This window comes from Pseudorca crassidens, chromosome X, assembly GCF_039906515.1.
Source record: "Pseudorca crassidens isolate mPseCra1 chromosome X, mPseCra1.hap1, whole genome shotgun sequence".
Taxonomy (NCBI): domain Eukaryota; kingdom Metazoa; phylum Chordata; class Mammalia; order Artiodactyla; family Delphinidae; genus Pseudorca; species Pseudorca crassidens.
This window is the reverse complement of record NC_090317.1, coordinates 93,856,750-93,873,978: the sequence shown is the minus strand read 5'-3', so window position 1 is coordinate 93,873,978 and position 17,229 is coordinate 93,856,750. Positions and strand designations below refer to the sequence as shown.

Here is a 17,229-nt window from a genome sequence, read left to right as displayed (position 1 = left end):
GGGTATCATGAATAATACGTTGTGGAGAGTGATTTTGTTATATTTTTCTGAAGATGATATTTTTGTTTTATTAGCCAGTTAACTTTGCCCAAGTCACTCACGAAACTTTGTCATCCCTGTGGTTGGCAACAGCTAAATCTCTTCCTTTAGTTCTTTTAGGCTGCTGAACATCTGTTGTGTTCATGCATAGTTCAGTGGTCAACTAGGGATTTGAGCAGTTTAACTGCAGAATTTGTTGTTCTTTCTCTCCCTCTCCTTTCTGGTGTTTCTTCTCCCCTCACTTCCAGCTCTTGTGATAGCTACAAAGTCTGTCCTCAGATTCTTCAAGCTAGTAAGATTGCTGATTTCTGTTTGAGTTGTAGCCAACCAGATACCAGTTGGGGCCTGCCTTCAGGTGAAAATCCTAGAAAAATGGGGTTACTAAACCAGTGCCATTCCCTTCCTCTAAGTATTAGCTTCTCTGTTTTTGCCTGATTTTGGTTCCTTTTCAGTACTTTCTGATAGTTAACTTTTATATTTTATCCAGAATTTAAAGCTGTCTGAAGTGTTGTTACTTCAGCATTACCAGAGACAAAACTTTATACTAACTTTATACTAAACACCTTTACAGATAAACTCATGTTGCTTTTATATACTATTTATAGTTGCTACTTAATGTTCTGCTGTAAGCATCCATCATATTTTATATTTCCACTCACCTAGTGACATAGACCTAGGTTGTCCATCTCCTTGGTACTACAAATAGTACCATTTACAACATTACCTCTGGGAAGGTTCCTTTGGTATATATATCCCAAGAGTGAGATTGTTAGATTGGAGCATATTTGCATACCTAATTTCATGAGTAAATTCCCTTCAGGCAAGGCATGAGCATTTTCCTTTACTCACATCCCCACAATACTAAGAACTACCCAACTTTATGTTTGCCAATCTGATGGGTAGAAGGTAATATATCATTTAAACTTGCATTTTCTGATTGCTAGAGGTGTACACTTCTTCACATGTTTTTCACCTTTTATGTGTTGGTTTTTATGTCCATTGCCTATTTTTCTGCTTATGTGTTTCAAGTCAGATCCTTACTACTCCTCCTTATTTGTGCCATTTTGGCCAAGTTGAATAAATTCTTTCACATCTCAAAGAAATACTCTCCTTCATTTTCTTCTCTTAGTTTTATACTTTTACATTTCATATTTAGGTCTTTAATGTGGATGCCAGTTTTTTGTATATAATAGGAGGTAGAAATCAAACTTCATGTTTCTCAATACGATGCAACCAGCTTTTCAAGTATGTTGGTTTTATTATTATTACTAGTGTTTGGAAGTATGTTTTAGCATTTGTTGAGGTAATTCCACAAAGGGCTCTTTCTAAAGTATAAATTTGATCATATTGCTTGAACTCATTTCAGTGGTACCCCATTGTCTTAGGATACAGTCTGTAGTCTTTTAACTTGGCTTAGGAAGGTCTTTGTGAAGTTGTCTGCTTGGCTCTGCATTTTCTGCCCAGTGTGCTAGTACTCTAAATTTACCACATGCTCTTTCTTCCTCTGGGAAATACCATACTGTCATTGTACACAGTACAGTATGTTTTTTTTTAACAGTACAGTATGTTTTATTTGTTTTTATATCTGTATTCTTGACTACACTGTAGTCCCAGCAGTTCCTGTTATGTATTAGGTATTCAACAAATATTTACCAGTTGAAGGAATTGAGTTGAATAACTTGATCCTTATCCTTCATTAATTGTCTAATTCACTTTTTCAGACCAGATTAATGTTTAAAGGGAACTCATTTACTTGATGAATAAAAGTTTATGTAATAACTACTGTTAATCTCAATGGACAGTTCTTTCAAATCTTCCTCATGTTGACATACTGCATTCATAGAGCTCCTTATTTGTTTTCATAGCTCTTTTTTAATCTCGTTTGATCCTTAGAACAACTCTAGATAGAAAGATCAGGCACTACATCTGTTTTATGGATGTTGAATCATAGCTCAAGTGATTTGCCTGAGGCTCACACAGCTAGTTTCGTGTTTCTACCTATGTTTTGGGGGAGAAAGATTTGTTTGCTCAGGCAGCTGGGTACTGTCAGTGATATGAATGAAAGCCACTTCATTGTTCTGCCAAGTATTTTTTAAAGATAGTATTTATGAGGTTTTCTTTTGTTGGCTTTTCCCCTTTTTGTGGGGGGTGGTGGGGAGGTTTTGTCTTAAGTTTTAGGACTGTAGCAATAATGGGTTTCAGTCATATTAGTACTTCTGGGATGAGAACTGTGGGTAAATGGTTTCATTTAGAGTTTGCCCAAGGAATCTTAAATATTGCAAACATTATTAGACTATAATTATGGGAGGTTTGTTGTCTTCAAAATCATATATGTATTCTAAAATTTTTCATAGGATATTTTATATACCAGTATCTATATCTTTTAAACTTAGGTTTCAACTACTTTTGTACTTAGTTTTTTTAAAGCATTTTTGACGTGCTCTATTGTTCCTGTTAAGTTGCTTCGGAACTTGGTATTTCTAGGCAGACAGATGATGCACTTGGAAGTGGAATACTTTTCTGGTTTCATTAGTGTTATTAAGTAAAGTTGAAATCATTTATGTTATTAAATAGGTTGAGATGATTTTTTTTAATTATTGAGATTTGACAAATTCTTAAAGGTCATGTTTTAATGATACTTTGTTATATTGAATGTTTTACTGGTGTTAGATACTCTGAAACATGGTCTATTAACCCCAGCTGTCTAGAGTTAGAGAAACATTCAGTAAGGCACTTTTCTCTTTCAGTTGATTTTTTAAAATACGCCAAAATATCAGTATCATATAAAACTTAACATATGAGCTAGTTCTTTAAAGATGTTAATTTTATTTTCTTTAAATCTGTTTTTCCTGCTCTTTAGAGGAAGTATCATTCTGCAAAGGAAGCTTATGAACAACTTTTGCAGACAGAAAACCTTTCTGCACAAGTAAAAGCAACTGTCTTACAACAGTTGGGTATGTAATAATATACATTTAGTGTGTTATAAGTACATCTCTTTATGTTTTTTACATGTCACAGATGGTAAATACGTGGCTCATGTACCCTATTTCTTTTCTTTCCTTTTCCCCAGAGTTGATAGAATTAATCTGAACCCATCATGTTTCCACCTTCTGCCGAGCATTGTCTATCTCACAGTCAATCTCATTACAGTTCTTTAGTGCAACTCATCCATTTAAATTCTCAAAATTATACTCTGGTACTTAACCCATGGGTGAGGGGGACTGAATACTTTCTTTGTGCCAGATATGCTTAGTACTCAATGAAGTTAAGTGATTTACCTAAAGTCTCTTAGTGGTTGGTGAGCTTGCTTTCATAGCTCTGTTGATAATATTAACTAAAGCATTTTATGTAAGAATTGTGGAACATCTAACACTATATATAGTTTCTCTACACATGCAGTTCTGTTGTAATGTTGAAGATGAAAGCATGTAGTCGTCTGGATATAATGTGTCACTATCACCAAGAAGATAATGATGGAATTCTCCAACATTTAATTTTGTTGCTTGGTTATTGAGTCATGTTTCTTGTCTGCATTTGGTATTTCGGGGTTTTTTTTTGGTTCTCCCTCCCCCCCCCCACCCCAGCTTTTTAAAATTTGGTTTTGGTCTGGGCAAATAATTGACTCTTAAGTTTTAGCCACCGTTGTAGTAATGTGAATGTTTTCATGATGTGACTATTTTTAATGTAATTTTAAAATTATTTAAGCTTAGACTTTATCACTTATCTTCATGATATGAATGCATATTATGTGATCGGTTATACAAAATAAACACATTGCTTTCATATAAAAGTTTTATTTTTAGCTTTGTTTTTAATTTAATCTCTGGTTAGAATTTTCCTTGAGTTATCCATACTTTTAAAAATTATAGTAAAGTTTTGTTTTTAATGATTACATGTAGTGTTTGAGTAATGTGAATTTGTATCTTTAAATTAAAACAAGTTTATTAGTACAGCAAAAAAGCTTTTGTGTTAGTTCTTCAGTAAGAAGAGCAAAGTGGTGCCTTCAGACAGCTTACTCATTCAGCTAATATTTGAATACAAGCTGTTTTTTAATTAGCTGCAGTGAAGAATGTGTCAATAGCAAAAATGCATATATACCTTTTAAATTTAAGAAATGGATTGAAATCGTTTGAATTACCTGTCTTCTTTCGCAGAGTGTATAGGTAAACTTTCCATGGTTTTGAAAGGGAAGGTACTTCCCCTAATTGAGTGTAATTTATGCCTGCACATCAATCCTTCCTACTTTCTTGTCACTGTTGCTTAAGCAACTCCTTTTAGAGCCTGCTACTGTAGGTCCTGTTCTTACTAGTAATAGTAGGAGAGGTAAGGAAAGAACAGATGAATAGATGTGTGATTGACTTATATTTCTGTAAAACATGGTAACTCAATCCTTTTAAAATGTCTTTTGGAGCACAGCAACTGTAATAAATGCTAGAAAATAAAGGTCCTTATTTATTTTATGTACTGTGGACTATACACAAAGAACAGCTGATTTTATGCACTTGAATTGATCCACAACTGAAATATGATTCCCTGGCAAATTAAATCAAATTATTCCTGTGTGCCTTGAAGGTATAGAATACACTAGTCCATGATCCAGTCTTTTGATTACTTCCATAGCCAGCTTGCTTGCTTGTTTGTTTATTTATCATAACGGTTGTATTTAAGGTGTACAAGATGATGTTTTGATACACCTGTACATAGTGAAATGATTACTACAGTCAAGCTAGTCAGCATATGCATCTCCTCACATAGTTACCATTTGTTTTTGTGTGGTGGGAGCACCTGAAATCTATTCTCATATTAGCAAGTTTCCAGTATATATTACAATATTAATAACTGCAGTTGTAATGCTGTATGTTCTCTAGACTTACTTATCCTACATAACTTCAACTGTGTGACCTTGACCAATATCTCCCCATTTCCCCAACCTTACCGCTCCTGGTAACCACCATTCAACTCTCTGCTTCTGTGTATTCGACTTTTTAAGATTCCACATATGAGATTATGCACTATCTAAATTTATTTATTAAACATTTGTGTTACCCATTTTGTACCGTTTTTATTTGCACCATTTGAATGGACTTTTCTTATAGCCTTGGGGTTTTAAAAAATTGTCAAATGCTTTATAGTTTTTATTTTATAAGGTGTGAAAATATGTAGCCAGTGCCAATAAGGTGGAATTGTATGTGTGTGTTTTACTCTGAACTATCATTGATTATATAGCTTATATTTACTCCTTGGAAATAAACATTGGGTTAATAGTGTCTTGGAGATTCTTAAATGCACATAAATTTTTGCACGGAACAGTGAATAAGATTTAACATCTTTATATTCTTTTATACCTTGGAATCTTTTCAAATACAAAAAAATCAGAGAATAAAAGAACTGTAGTTTGCAGTCTACTAAGTGATAAGTCAATGCTTAAAATTGTTTTAATTTCTCTGGAATGAAAGTTCTTCATAGCTTTGACTGTACTTTAAAAACAGACTTTCTTAGGCCAGAATTGACAGTTCTAAATTTTGGGAATGTGTATGCCAAGCTAAATGAATAAATTTACTGAAAAGAGTATTTTTTACTTGTTTGTTTTCTGCTTGGTATTCTTTAAAATAGAATAATAATTAACTCATTTAGGTAAATATTTTTAATCACTTACTATAGGTTGGATGCATCATACTGTGGATCTCCTGGGAGATAAAGCCACCAAGGAAAGCTATGCTATTCAATATCTCCAAAAGTCCTTGGAAGCAGATCCTAATTCTGGCCAGTCCTGGTATTTCCTCGGAAGGTAAGACTGATTTATCAGATACTTAGGCTTTGCTTTTGTTTATTCCAGCTAAGGGTTTTGAACTATGATCTAAAATATTAGTTTACTAATAACTTGATCAGTGTATTTTCTCTTTTAAGTCTTTTATAACAGATTTCTAGAAGTTAAAAAATAAAAGAAAGCTTCTGAATGTGGTGGTTTTCTTACAGCAGCATCTGGTCTATCAGAACGTTTCTTATTTTGCTTATTGAATTTTCATTTGACTTAAATTATTGCTGGTTTTTAAAAAGTCATAGCAGATAGTAATTTTTCATTCAACTATTTATGCCTTTCCTTTTGATTTCTAGTGTTTTCTTTATATGTCTGTTTAATAGAACAGAGAATTTTTCATTCTACCTGTTGACTACCAGTAGTCAGTAGAACTTTGCTAGTTATCATTTTGATTAGTGATATATACCTTAGAATGGACATTAATAGTAGATCTCAAATCACAGTCGAAAGTAGATACATTATTATTGGATTTGTTGGAAAGGAGAAGTGACATGTAGTGAAAATAGTTTTTTTGCAAGCCTATAAACTTCTCTTGTACTTTGAATGTCTGAATTTTGCTTACTGATTATCTGAAACATACCTCATGTATATGTATCTGATAGAAAATATTTTTGGACCATTATCAGATTGTTTTTTGGTTCCTAATTGGTTTTAGCTTTTGCAGTATGGTGGAAAGATCATTCGACTACGAGCTGAGATACTTGGATTCAAGTCTTGGCTAGGCTACTATTTGTGGAATCATGGATGGTACAGTTAAACCTTTTGAGGCTTCAGTTTTCTATTGATTAGAGAATTAGATTGGTGGTTCTCAATGCCGGGGGTGTGGGGCTATTTTGCCCCATAGAGGACATTTCATAATGTCTGTAGAGACATTTTGGTTATCACAACTATAGGGGGTGCCACTGGCATCTAGTGGGACAGCTCTCTACAGTAAAAAATTACCTGGCTGAGGTTGAGAAGCCCTGGGTTAGATTATCTGTTAGGTACCTTCCCATTCTAAAGGTTTTAATTTTATGAATTCTTTGGAAATTATCCTATTTTGTTTTAATTTTAAGCTTTTTTCCTCTATTTTCTATAGTATTTTACTTGAAGTGAGTTTGCCATATAGTTATGTTAAATTTTAGTATTTTGTATGGTTTCATTTTTTTCCTTTAAATATAGCAAAGTATATTTGTATGAGAGGGAATAATATTAAGATGTTTCCTTCTTTAAAAAAATTTTGATTATTCATTAATAATATACAATAAGGGCTTCCCTGGTGGTGCAGTGGTTGAGAGTCCGCCTGCCTGTGCAGGGAACACGGGTTCGTGCCCCGGTCCGGAAGAATCCCACATGCCGCGGAGCGGCTAGGCCTGTGAGCCGTGGCCACTGAGCCTGCGCGTCCGGAGCCTGTGCTCCGCAACGGGAGAGGCCACAACAGTGAGAGGCCCACGTACCGCAAAAAAAAAAAATAATAATAATATACAATAAGAGTTGAGTGGAAAAGTTGCTGTTTTTAGCAGGGATTTTCTGATTCCTTCCCAAGCTTGTAAAATCATGTAAATTGGGTTGCTTATTAATAAAGCTTGAGAGTCCAAACATTGTCTCTTTCACTAAAGATCTTTGGGAGCAGAAACTGGATATTACCATCTTTGTATCTGTCTGCCTAGCAAAGTGGCTATTCAGTAAATGGAATAAATGAACTAACTGAACACCATTTGCATTTGGAGCTAGCTCTGTTACTACTATTAGTATTATGCAGTGATAGGTTTCATACAGTGACCAGAAAGGAGGTCTAGTACTGGGAAGTAGGGCCTTGCCTAGTCATTGCCTCTAGTGTTAATGTTTATATATGAAAATTTCTTTTAATGTAGATTAAAAGGAATGTATACTGGAAAGTATTTTCCTTTTGACCTAAGATACAAATCAGTAGTTTAATACAGTACAATAGTGTGGATGTCTTTTTAATATAATTTTTTCTTAATTCTAGGCATGGAAAATTAATACATAATGAAACATCAAAAATTACTTTTTTTTTTTTTCCCGGCCGTGCCGCTTGTGGGATCTCAGTTCCCTGACCAGGAATTGAACCCCAGCCCTGGCAGTGAAAGTGCTGAGTCCTAACCACTGGACCGCCAGGGAATTCGCAAAAATTACTATCTTAGTAATTTTCAGCTCAATGAGCACTATTCCATAGGAGGTTCCCCCCCGCCCCCCCCCCCCCCCCCGCATTAACTGGTTTTACATTTTAAATCATTGAGATGCTTTTATTTGAATCTTTCTGGGTAAAATTTTCCAACTATAGTTTACTGACTTCTCAATTAAAGGATACTTACTACAATTTAACTTATTTTGGGGTTCAAGATTATCATGTTGGTGTCCATTATTTCTTATCTGAGGACTGTTAAAATTTTTTTTCTTTGATGTTTACTTTTCTTACCCTCTTTTGCTGACTTCTAATGTGTTGCTTCAAATCTGTTTTGTTGTGAGAAAATTTTTATAAATAAATTGTATTTTAGAAGTTATTAAAGCTCTGAAGGAAGATCTCAGGTGTCAGTAAGCAACTTTGGGATTTGATGACCCTAATATTTCTGAGGCATTTTATTACTTACCTCTGCATTCAGGTCTGTGTTGAAGATTGAATTTGTCATTTGGCATGTGTATATCATAACAAAAGTGTAATGTGGTAATGCTGTTAAACTGGTACTAATCATTGACTGTGTTATCACAGAACTATAGAATGTTAGAGCTGGGAAGGACCAGGAAGTCACCTAGTTCACCGTGTAAACCTTGTCATTTTGCAGATGTTTTAGAAAGTGAGCTCAGAGGAGTAAAATGTTTTGTTCAAGGTCACAGTCATGCAGGTAACTAATATCAGAGCAGGGACTAGATCCTAGGTTCAACACCCAGTGCTTTCTCAATTACACAGCGCTGTCTCAGGGGAACCTAGTTAAGTTTTATTAGAGGAAAAGTGTTTGGCAGTTGGATTGGGCCATCTGTATTTGGGCACATTGGTTTCCTACTTTCATTTTGTAGGAATCAAGTATGAAAACATTGGTTTTGGGAATTACTGCTTATTCCTCCTAGCGGTTAGGCAAATTTGTCTATAAATCTGAGATTGGCTTTGATTTAACAACAACAAACAGAGCATGTTTTCTACTATCTGTTAAGCATTCCCTTTCTTTGTGGTGTCTGTCCCTGTTTGGCATTGTTAATGCCCTCTTGTCCTGAATTCCCTTCTCATAAAACAGTTTGCTCTGTGACACTGCCTTCTCTGTCTCAGTCACTGACCTTTCTTATATTGCCCCAACCACAATATTAATGATTGCTTAGGCTTAGTTTTACCTCTCCTTCGTCGGTATCCTATGTTCTTATACCCTCTCTTTGATATGGATGAATTCCAAATCTAGATTGCTACACTTCAAGGTATTAAACACCAGGACCACATCTCCCATTCTTTACCTAACATTTCCCATTTTAATGTCCACACCTCATGTCAAAATCAGCATATTTCAAATCTCATTCATCATTTTCTTCCCTGAACCAGCTCCTTCTTCTTTATTTTTGCCAATGATATCACCATTTTTTTCCCTCTATTTAATCAGGCTTAAAAACTAAATTATAACCCCACCCCCATGAATAGCTAATCAGTTTGTCACAAAGTCTTTATCTGTTTTTTGGTTTATTGTTTCTCCTGTCTTTTTCTTTGTTGTTACTTGCATTACTTTCATCCTAATTTTGGCGTATTCCAAACCAGTGAATATAACTGCCTTTTTTTTTTACTGTCCATAACTTATTTTCCTTTCAGTTTATCCCTACATGTTGTTAGCAGATTAATATTCCTATAAAGTACTTTCATCATGCCATTCCCCTTGTTAGAAGAACAAACGTCAGGGTATTCTTGGGTTGGATTTAAAATCCTCTACTGTTCGTATCTGTGCTATCTTATATTAAGTTTTGCTCATATTGTTCAAGCAGCATTTCAAAATGCCTTTTCTTACCTTCTCTGCCAGAATCAGTGGTTCCAACACTTTTGGAGTACTTGATGTTTAAATTTTTTTTTGCTGTTTACTCAGTCAATAGTATTTCAAAATAAGTCAATTACAATACAAATATTAGTTTAATGGAAAATTTATGTATGTATGTGTATGTTGTTTTTCCATTTCGTTTGCTTGGCCAAATTGCCATATACTGGCTGGTAATGGGTATCACTGATCTAAACAGTATGCATCTACACATATTCAGTTCCTTTACTCTTACCCTTCCCTTTCTTGTCTTTCCTAAACCCCGGTAGTGTGTCTACCCTCAATTCTCAGACCAGTTATTGTCTGTGCTAGCCATTTGATATGGCATCATGACAATTATAATGTGTCTTCAGTCCTCAACTAAATTGTAAGCTCCTTGAAGACGAACTGGATTTTGTTCTTGTCTTTTTCCCTTAGTGCCAAGCACTAAAGATAATTTCTGTATTTATAATTTCAGCTGCTGTTCTGTGTATCCATCAGGTACATCTACATTAAGAAAATGGCAGGTCATTGAAACTTTAATCATACCTTGCTACCCTTACTAGTCATAAAATACTGTACTTAATTCTATTTTATACTATTTTTGATAGTTAGCTTGATAGTATTTATGTTTGTATTTTGTATGAATTAAAGAATTTTTGCCCTCATTATTTAAGAAAGGAGAATTGAAATCTGATTCAGCAAGTCTTACCAACATAGAGTGTTTTTCTTGGTTTTTAACTCTATGTTCTTACTCTATAGAAAACGAGAGATCAAGCTGTATAAGTAGAGTAGTGGGTGTGTGAGTGTGCGTAAGTCAGTATTATAATATTGAAGTGATATGGCCTTTAATTATTTTAATAGGTTCTAAAGCATGCTGTATTGATAAACACTATCAGATAGACTATAATATAGTTTATTGAAGGGTTAATTATAATGTACATTATTGTTGTCATGTATGTACACACATTCACATAAATATGTCAGCTTATTAGGTTTTTATTTGCTTTGACATATAGTCCATCCATTCAGCAAATTAATTAATTAATCAATCAGTATTAATCGTATTTTCTTGATTTTTCCCTCCCCTCTCAGGTGCTATTCAAGTATTGGGAAAGTTCAGGATGCCTTTATATCTTACAGGCAGTCTATTGATAAATCAGAAGCAAGTGCAGATACATGGTGTTCAATAGGGTAAGACTTTGTATAAAAATAATGGTATTATAATTGATACACAAAGATGGTTGCATCACATATAATGTACTTCATGGCTTATATCATTTTATGAAGCTAAGCAGTTCTTCTTAGTCAACTTATTTTTTCTGAATATCTCTTTCCAGCGTGCTATATCAGCAGCAAAATCAGCCTATGGATGCTTTACAGGCCTATATTTGTGCTGTACAGTTGGACCATGGCCATGCTGCAGCCTGGATGGACCTAGGCACACTCTACGAATCCTGCAACCAGCCTCAGGATGCCATTAAATGCTACTTAAATGCAACCAGAAGCAAAAGTTGTAGTAATACCTCTGCACTTGCAGCACGAATTAAGTATTTACAGGTAAAATGTTTAAATGGCAGTTTTTTAAAGGCACATATTTCCCCATGACACTCAGGCAGGAGGAGGGTGGCTGGGAATTTTGTCTAGCTGTGTTTTGATGTCTATAATTTGTTTCCATATTTTGTAAACATACCATAGCTTGTAATATTATTTTACTTTTCATTTTAAGTAAGATATGCAGTATTTTGAAAGATGCTCTTTTGCACATTTACTCTGTTGATGCATATTAATTTACATAATTTTTTTCTATGTACTGTCTACATTTTTAAGTTGTCATAGCATTTTAGAGAAAAGGACACAAACATTGTCTTTCACTCTTGCTTGGAGTTTCATGAGAAGACAGCTATAAGAACTCTGAAAACAGAGCTCAGCTTTGTTTTAATTCTCACAAAGGTTTATATTCCGGTTTCCCTCATTATACTTAGTATCTTTCTGAAACCCCAAATTAAGAATCTATTTTCTTTTAAAAACAATTAGTTATAGCATTTAGGAAGATTTAGTGGACTTGCTCTTACTCAATTAGGCTTGTGTTAAATTTGCTTTTTACATAATTTTTCCTAGGCTCAGTTGTGTAACCTTCCACAAGGTAGTCTACAGAATAAAACTAAATTACTTCCTAGTATTGAGGAGGCGTGGAGCCTACCAATCCCCGCAGAGCTTACCTCCAGGCAGGGTGCCATGAACACAGCACAGCAGGTGAGAAGTTGGGTTATGTTCTGCAGGTGCCCAGCTTTAAGGGTTCTTTTCAATCTGTAGTGGTCAAGCGTATTTTACTAAGCACAGGAGGCTTTCATTAATGAAAAGCCTCTTGATTTAATTGTGAAGGGAATCTAGATCAAATTAAAACTCCCTCTGATATGGGAAGAAATTTTGGGGTGCCAGTTTAGAACCTTTGTGCATTTTCATGATTTTGAAGGAGGTTTCTTAAAGTAATGCTGCAGTGGTTTATTTTTTAAAGCAAGTTTTTCAAAGGAAGGTACACATTCCTCCATTGATGATTCATTTGATTTTGATTTACAATAATTGCCATCAACGATGTCCACATAGCTTTGAAAAGTATGCAGCTTGTAAAGTTTTACAATTTGAAGGAATGAATTAAGAATATATAGAACCCTATTTTTGTCTTCCTTCTGTGATTCTTAGGCATGTAAACCTCATCATCCAAATACTGAACCTGTATTAGGCCTCAGTCAAACACCAATTTCACAGCAATCCTTGCCACTACACATGATTCCTTCTAGTCAAGTAGATGACCTGTCCAGTCCTGCCAAGAGGAAAAGAACATCTAGTCCAACAAAGGTATATATTTTAGAGAAATATAAAAATCCCAGTCAAAAAAGAAACTCCTAACTGCCCTGAACTTGTGCAGTTTGAACATCTCCTGTCCTTTACTTTGAATCTGTGGACATCAAAGAGTGAAAGGTTTGAGTTTTTCTATCCCAAATTCTTAGCATCATATTAAATATAGAAAGTAGGGATAAATTTGCATTCATCAAATCATTTTATTCATCTCCCTGCCGTTAAGATCTCAACACACTTTTCATCATCACCTTCTACTGACATTGAAATAAACTTAATGTTGGACCTAGTGGACAGTGTGGTATTTAGGTTAGCCATTTGGGCCATAGTTTAGGGGTGGGCCTTTTTGGGTGGCTTATTAAAGAATCAATATTTTCTTAATTTATGATTTTCCAAATTTATTATGCATGTAAAAGTATTTTTAAAAGAACTAAATGTCATAACATCTTTCTTATATGTAAATATTCCAATTCAAAGTCATTTGGCCTCCATTAGTCATTATTGTTAACTCTATGGATTTAACCAAATATTCTTTAATTTTTTTTTTTATCAATTTTCCTCAGAATACTTCTGATAATTGGAGTAGTGGCCATGCAGTGTCACATCCTCCAGTACAGCAACAAGGTCATTCATGGTGTTTGACACCACAGAAATTACAGGTATGTAAGATATGCTTTTGACAGATTGTTTTTCCTATTAAAGAAGAGTAGAGGTACTAAGTTTTAAGTTTTTTAACTATTAATTCTTAAAGTTGAATGGCAGTAAACTCAATAAATAGGCGCATAAGTAAAATGAACCCACATTTACCAGAGTAATAGAGATAATTCATTCTTTTTTTTTCCACTCCCCCCCGCCCCCCCCCCCCCCCCAAATATATTCTCATGATTCAAACTGCCTCAGTATGAGTTTAGGGTATATAAAGTAAATTCTCCATCTAATTCCTGCCCCTACCCACTCAGTTCCCCTCCTAATAGACAGCCAGTGTTATTAGTTTCTTATTTGTCTTTCCAGAGATATATCATGCATGTACAAGCAAATATGCATCCTCTTTCTCTCATATATTACTATTTTTCTCCCTTTTTTATACAAATGATAGAATGCTATATATACTGTTAATAATATATTTTACAGACCTTTCCATGTCAGTGTATAAAGAGCTTCCTTATTCTTTTATGACTACATCATGTTTCTTTATGTAGGTTTCATACTTTTACTTAGGCAGATCACTAGTTTTGGACAGTCAGATTGTCTTCAGACTTTTCCTATTCCAAACAGTGCTTCTTAGAGTGTACTTGTCACAATGCATTTTTTTTTTTTTAACATCTTTATTGGGGTATAATTGCTTTACAATGGTGTGTTAGTTTCTGCTTTATAACAAAGTGAATCAGTCATACATAAACATATGTTCCCATATGTCTTCCCTCTTGCGTCTCCCTCCCTCCCACCCTCCCTATCCCACCCCTCCAGGCTGTCACAAAGCACCGAGCCAATATCCCTGTGCCATGCGGCTGCTTCCCACTAGCTATCTACCTTACTACGTTTGTTAGTGTGTATATGCCTATGACTCTCTCTCGCCCTGTCACAGCTCACCCTTCCCCCTCCCCATAACCTCAAGTCCGTTCTCTAGGAGGTCTGCGTCTTTATTCCTGCCTTACCCCTAGGTTCTTCATGACATTTTTTTTTTCTTAAATTCCATATATATGTGTTAGCATACGGTATTTGTCTTTTTCTTTCTGACTTACTTCACTCTGTATGACAGACTCTAGGTCTATCCACCTCATTACAAATAGCTCAATTTCGTTTCTTTTTATGGCTGAGTAATATTCCATTGTATATATGTGCCACATCTTCTTTATCCATTCATCCGATGATGGGCACTTAGGTTGTTTCCATCTCTGGGCTATTGTAAATAGAGCTGCAGTGAACATTTTGGTACATGACTCTTTTTGAATTTTGGTTTTCTCAGGGTATATGCCCAGGAGTGGGATTGCTGGGTCATATGGTAGTTCTATTTGTAGTTTTTTAAGGAACCTCCATACTGTTCTCCATAGTGGCTGAACCAATTCACATTCCCACCAGCAGTGCAAGAGTGTTCCCTTTTCTCCACACCCTCTCCAGCATTTATTGTTTGTAGATTTTTTGATGATGGCCATTCTGACTGGTGTGTGATGATATCTCATTGTAGTTTTGATTTGCATTTCTCTAATGATTAATGATGTTGAGCATTCTTTCATGTGTTTGTTGGCAGTCTGTATATCTTCTTTCACAATGCATTTTTAAGCTCAAAGAACTTTCTGTGTAAATCCTGAAAATTACTGATGAGTAGAATTTCATGCGTATTTATCTCAAAGATCACATTACAGTAAACCTTCTGAGGTTTCTCAAACTTCTTAAAGGACTTCATCTTGGGGTTGATTGTCATTGGTCAGAAATCAGTATCTTTGACTAGACAGCATTCTGAGTTTTACCTACTCATTTCAAGGGAAAGGTTGCTTAGAATAGTGAGCTTGTTTCTTAGATGTGTCTTTGACTGTATTCTCCTTTCTTCTTCTTCTAGCACTTGGAACAGCTCCGTGCAAATAGAAATAATTTAAATCCAGCACAGAAACTGATGCTGGAACAGCTGGAAAGTCAGTTTGTCTTAATGCAGCAACATCAAGTGTGTATAGCATTTTTTTTCCCCTAAAATTTGTTACCATTTCGAATATTTCTATTGACTGGAACATCATTTTAGAGTATGTTCATGCCCACTTCTACTTTCCACCAGTATTTGGTGGAATTGAATAATCTGTGCTTCTTAAAATACTAGTAATGGACAGATTTTTAGGAGAAAACAGCAATAAATTTGATTTTGAACATGACTTAGTATTTTATTATTTACATGTTATTCTGCATGAGTTTTATTTATATTATTTAATACTTAACAAGCTACATCCTAAACTTAGGTGGGGTTCTTTCAAGCTTGTTTAACTCAGAGAATCTGGCATATAAATGAGATAGAATGGAATTTTGAGGTCCCCTATTTTGTGATGGGGGAAAGACCTGTAAATTTGATATCCTTTCCATAATTTTCAGCTGGATTCTTTTGTCATTACTAAAGGGATATTTCTTAAAAAATTAAGTAGGTTCTTGCTTTTCTGAGGAAGCTAATCTAAATGTGAAGAAACAATTTCTTGTTTTGAAAAGGTATTTTTTAACCTAGAGAAATTAAATGTTAGGGTAAAATCAGAGATTACCTGGTTATATATTCTTCATATTCTGATTCTGTCCCCTGTGGACCACACAGGCAGCATTTATTTTTCATTTGTTTTTTGACAGATGAGACAGACAGGAGTTGCACAGGTACGATCTACTGGAATTCCTAATGGGCCAACAGCTGACTCATCACTGCCTACAAACTCAGTCTCTGGCCAGCAGCCACAGCTTGCTCTGACCAGAGTGCCTAGCGTCTCTCAGCCTGGAGTCCGCCCTGCCTGCCCTGGGCAGCCTTTGGCCAATGGACCCTTTTCTGCAGGCCATGTTCCCTGTAGCACATCAAGAACGCTGGGAAGTACAGACACTATTTTGATAGGCAATAATCACATAACAGGAAGTGGAAGTAATGGAAACGTGCCTTACCTGCAGCGAAACGCACTCACTCTACCTCATAACCGCACAAACCTGACCAGCAGCGCAGAGGAGCCGTGGAAAAACCAACTATCTAACTCCACTCAGGTAATAGAAGGACTGACTGCCTTGTTGGCTTCTCACATAATAGTTGTCTTCATTTGATTTTATGCATTTTGAGAGAAGAAGAAATAAAAGTTTGAGGAACTTTTTATAAGCATTTATAGTACTACAATGTTATTACTACATTGTGGCTCAGTATTATATGTATGTGAGTATATTTTCTTTTCCATATAAGATTTACACAGATAATGTTAGAAATTTCTAAAAAAATAAAGAAAATAGATCATACAACTCCCCAAAACCCACTGCTAATTTACAGTGGCATCTTAAGCAATTTATGGTGATGTTTCTTAGTTCATTTCTGCACATATTGCCTACTTAACATCAGGTGCTTTGCTAAGTGGTGAGTATTCACTCTGGTGGGAGAAAAAGTTTTTTACTTCTGAATATTTATCCTCATAGTTTCCCTATATTTTGGATTGTTTCCATGGAGCGGGTGCTCCAAAGCAGAACTGAAGGGTCAAAGAGCATTTTAAAAAAATGTTGTGAATACGTATTGCCAAATTACTTATACTTTTACTAGCTCTAAGGAAATATTTGACTTATTGCTGGCTAGCTTTATATTACTGATAAAACTGAGATAAGTTCTTTTTCTAAGACTTTTAAAATGTTAATTCATGTAGGTAAACAGACAGTAAATAAGCATTACATATAGAATATTAGGTAATGTTATGATTAGTTCTCTGGAAAAATATACTAGAAACCAGAGCTGGAGAGTACTAGAGACTGGTGGTAGAGGAGTTGCAGTTATAAATAGGAATATCAGGGAAGATTTCACTGGAAGGGGATATTTGAATAAAG

At 35.0% G+C, this 17,229-nt stretch overlaps 1 protein-coding gene across 11 annotated transcripts in view; it reads left to right on the top strand.

Moving 5' to 3' along the window:
* KDM6A (lysine demethylase 6A) overlaps positions 1-17,229 on the top strand; it is a 209,574-nt gene that overhangs the window by 145,113 nt on the left and 47,232 nt on the right. For 4 of the 11 annotated variants that reach the window (XR_010939969.1, XM_067723175.1, XM_067723185.1 and 1 more), the window contains 9 exons: positions 2,900-2,993; positions 5,701-5,827; positions 10,936-11,034; positions 11,181-11,400; positions 11,962-12,096; positions 12,544-12,699; positions 13,263-13,358; positions 15,257-15,358; positions 16,018-16,413. Coding sequence is in view for 10 of the 11 variants with exons in the window: in XM_067723175.1 (XP_067579276.1) it covers positions 2,900-2,993; positions 5,701-5,827; positions 10,936-11,034; positions 11,181-11,400; positions 11,962-12,096; positions 12,544-12,699; positions 13,263-13,358; positions 15,257-15,358; positions 16,018-16,413 (1,425 nt within the window). In the remaining variant the exon portion in view is untranslated. The remainder of the gene's footprint in view (positions 1-2,899; positions 2,994-5,700; positions 5,828-10,935; positions 11,035-11,180; positions 11,401-11,961; positions 12,097-12,543; positions 12,700-13,262; positions 13,359-15,256; positions 15,359-16,017; positions 16,414-17,229) is intronic. The other 7 variants (XM_067723177.1, XM_067723178.1, XM_067723180.1 and 4 more) reach the window with 7 other exon arrangements.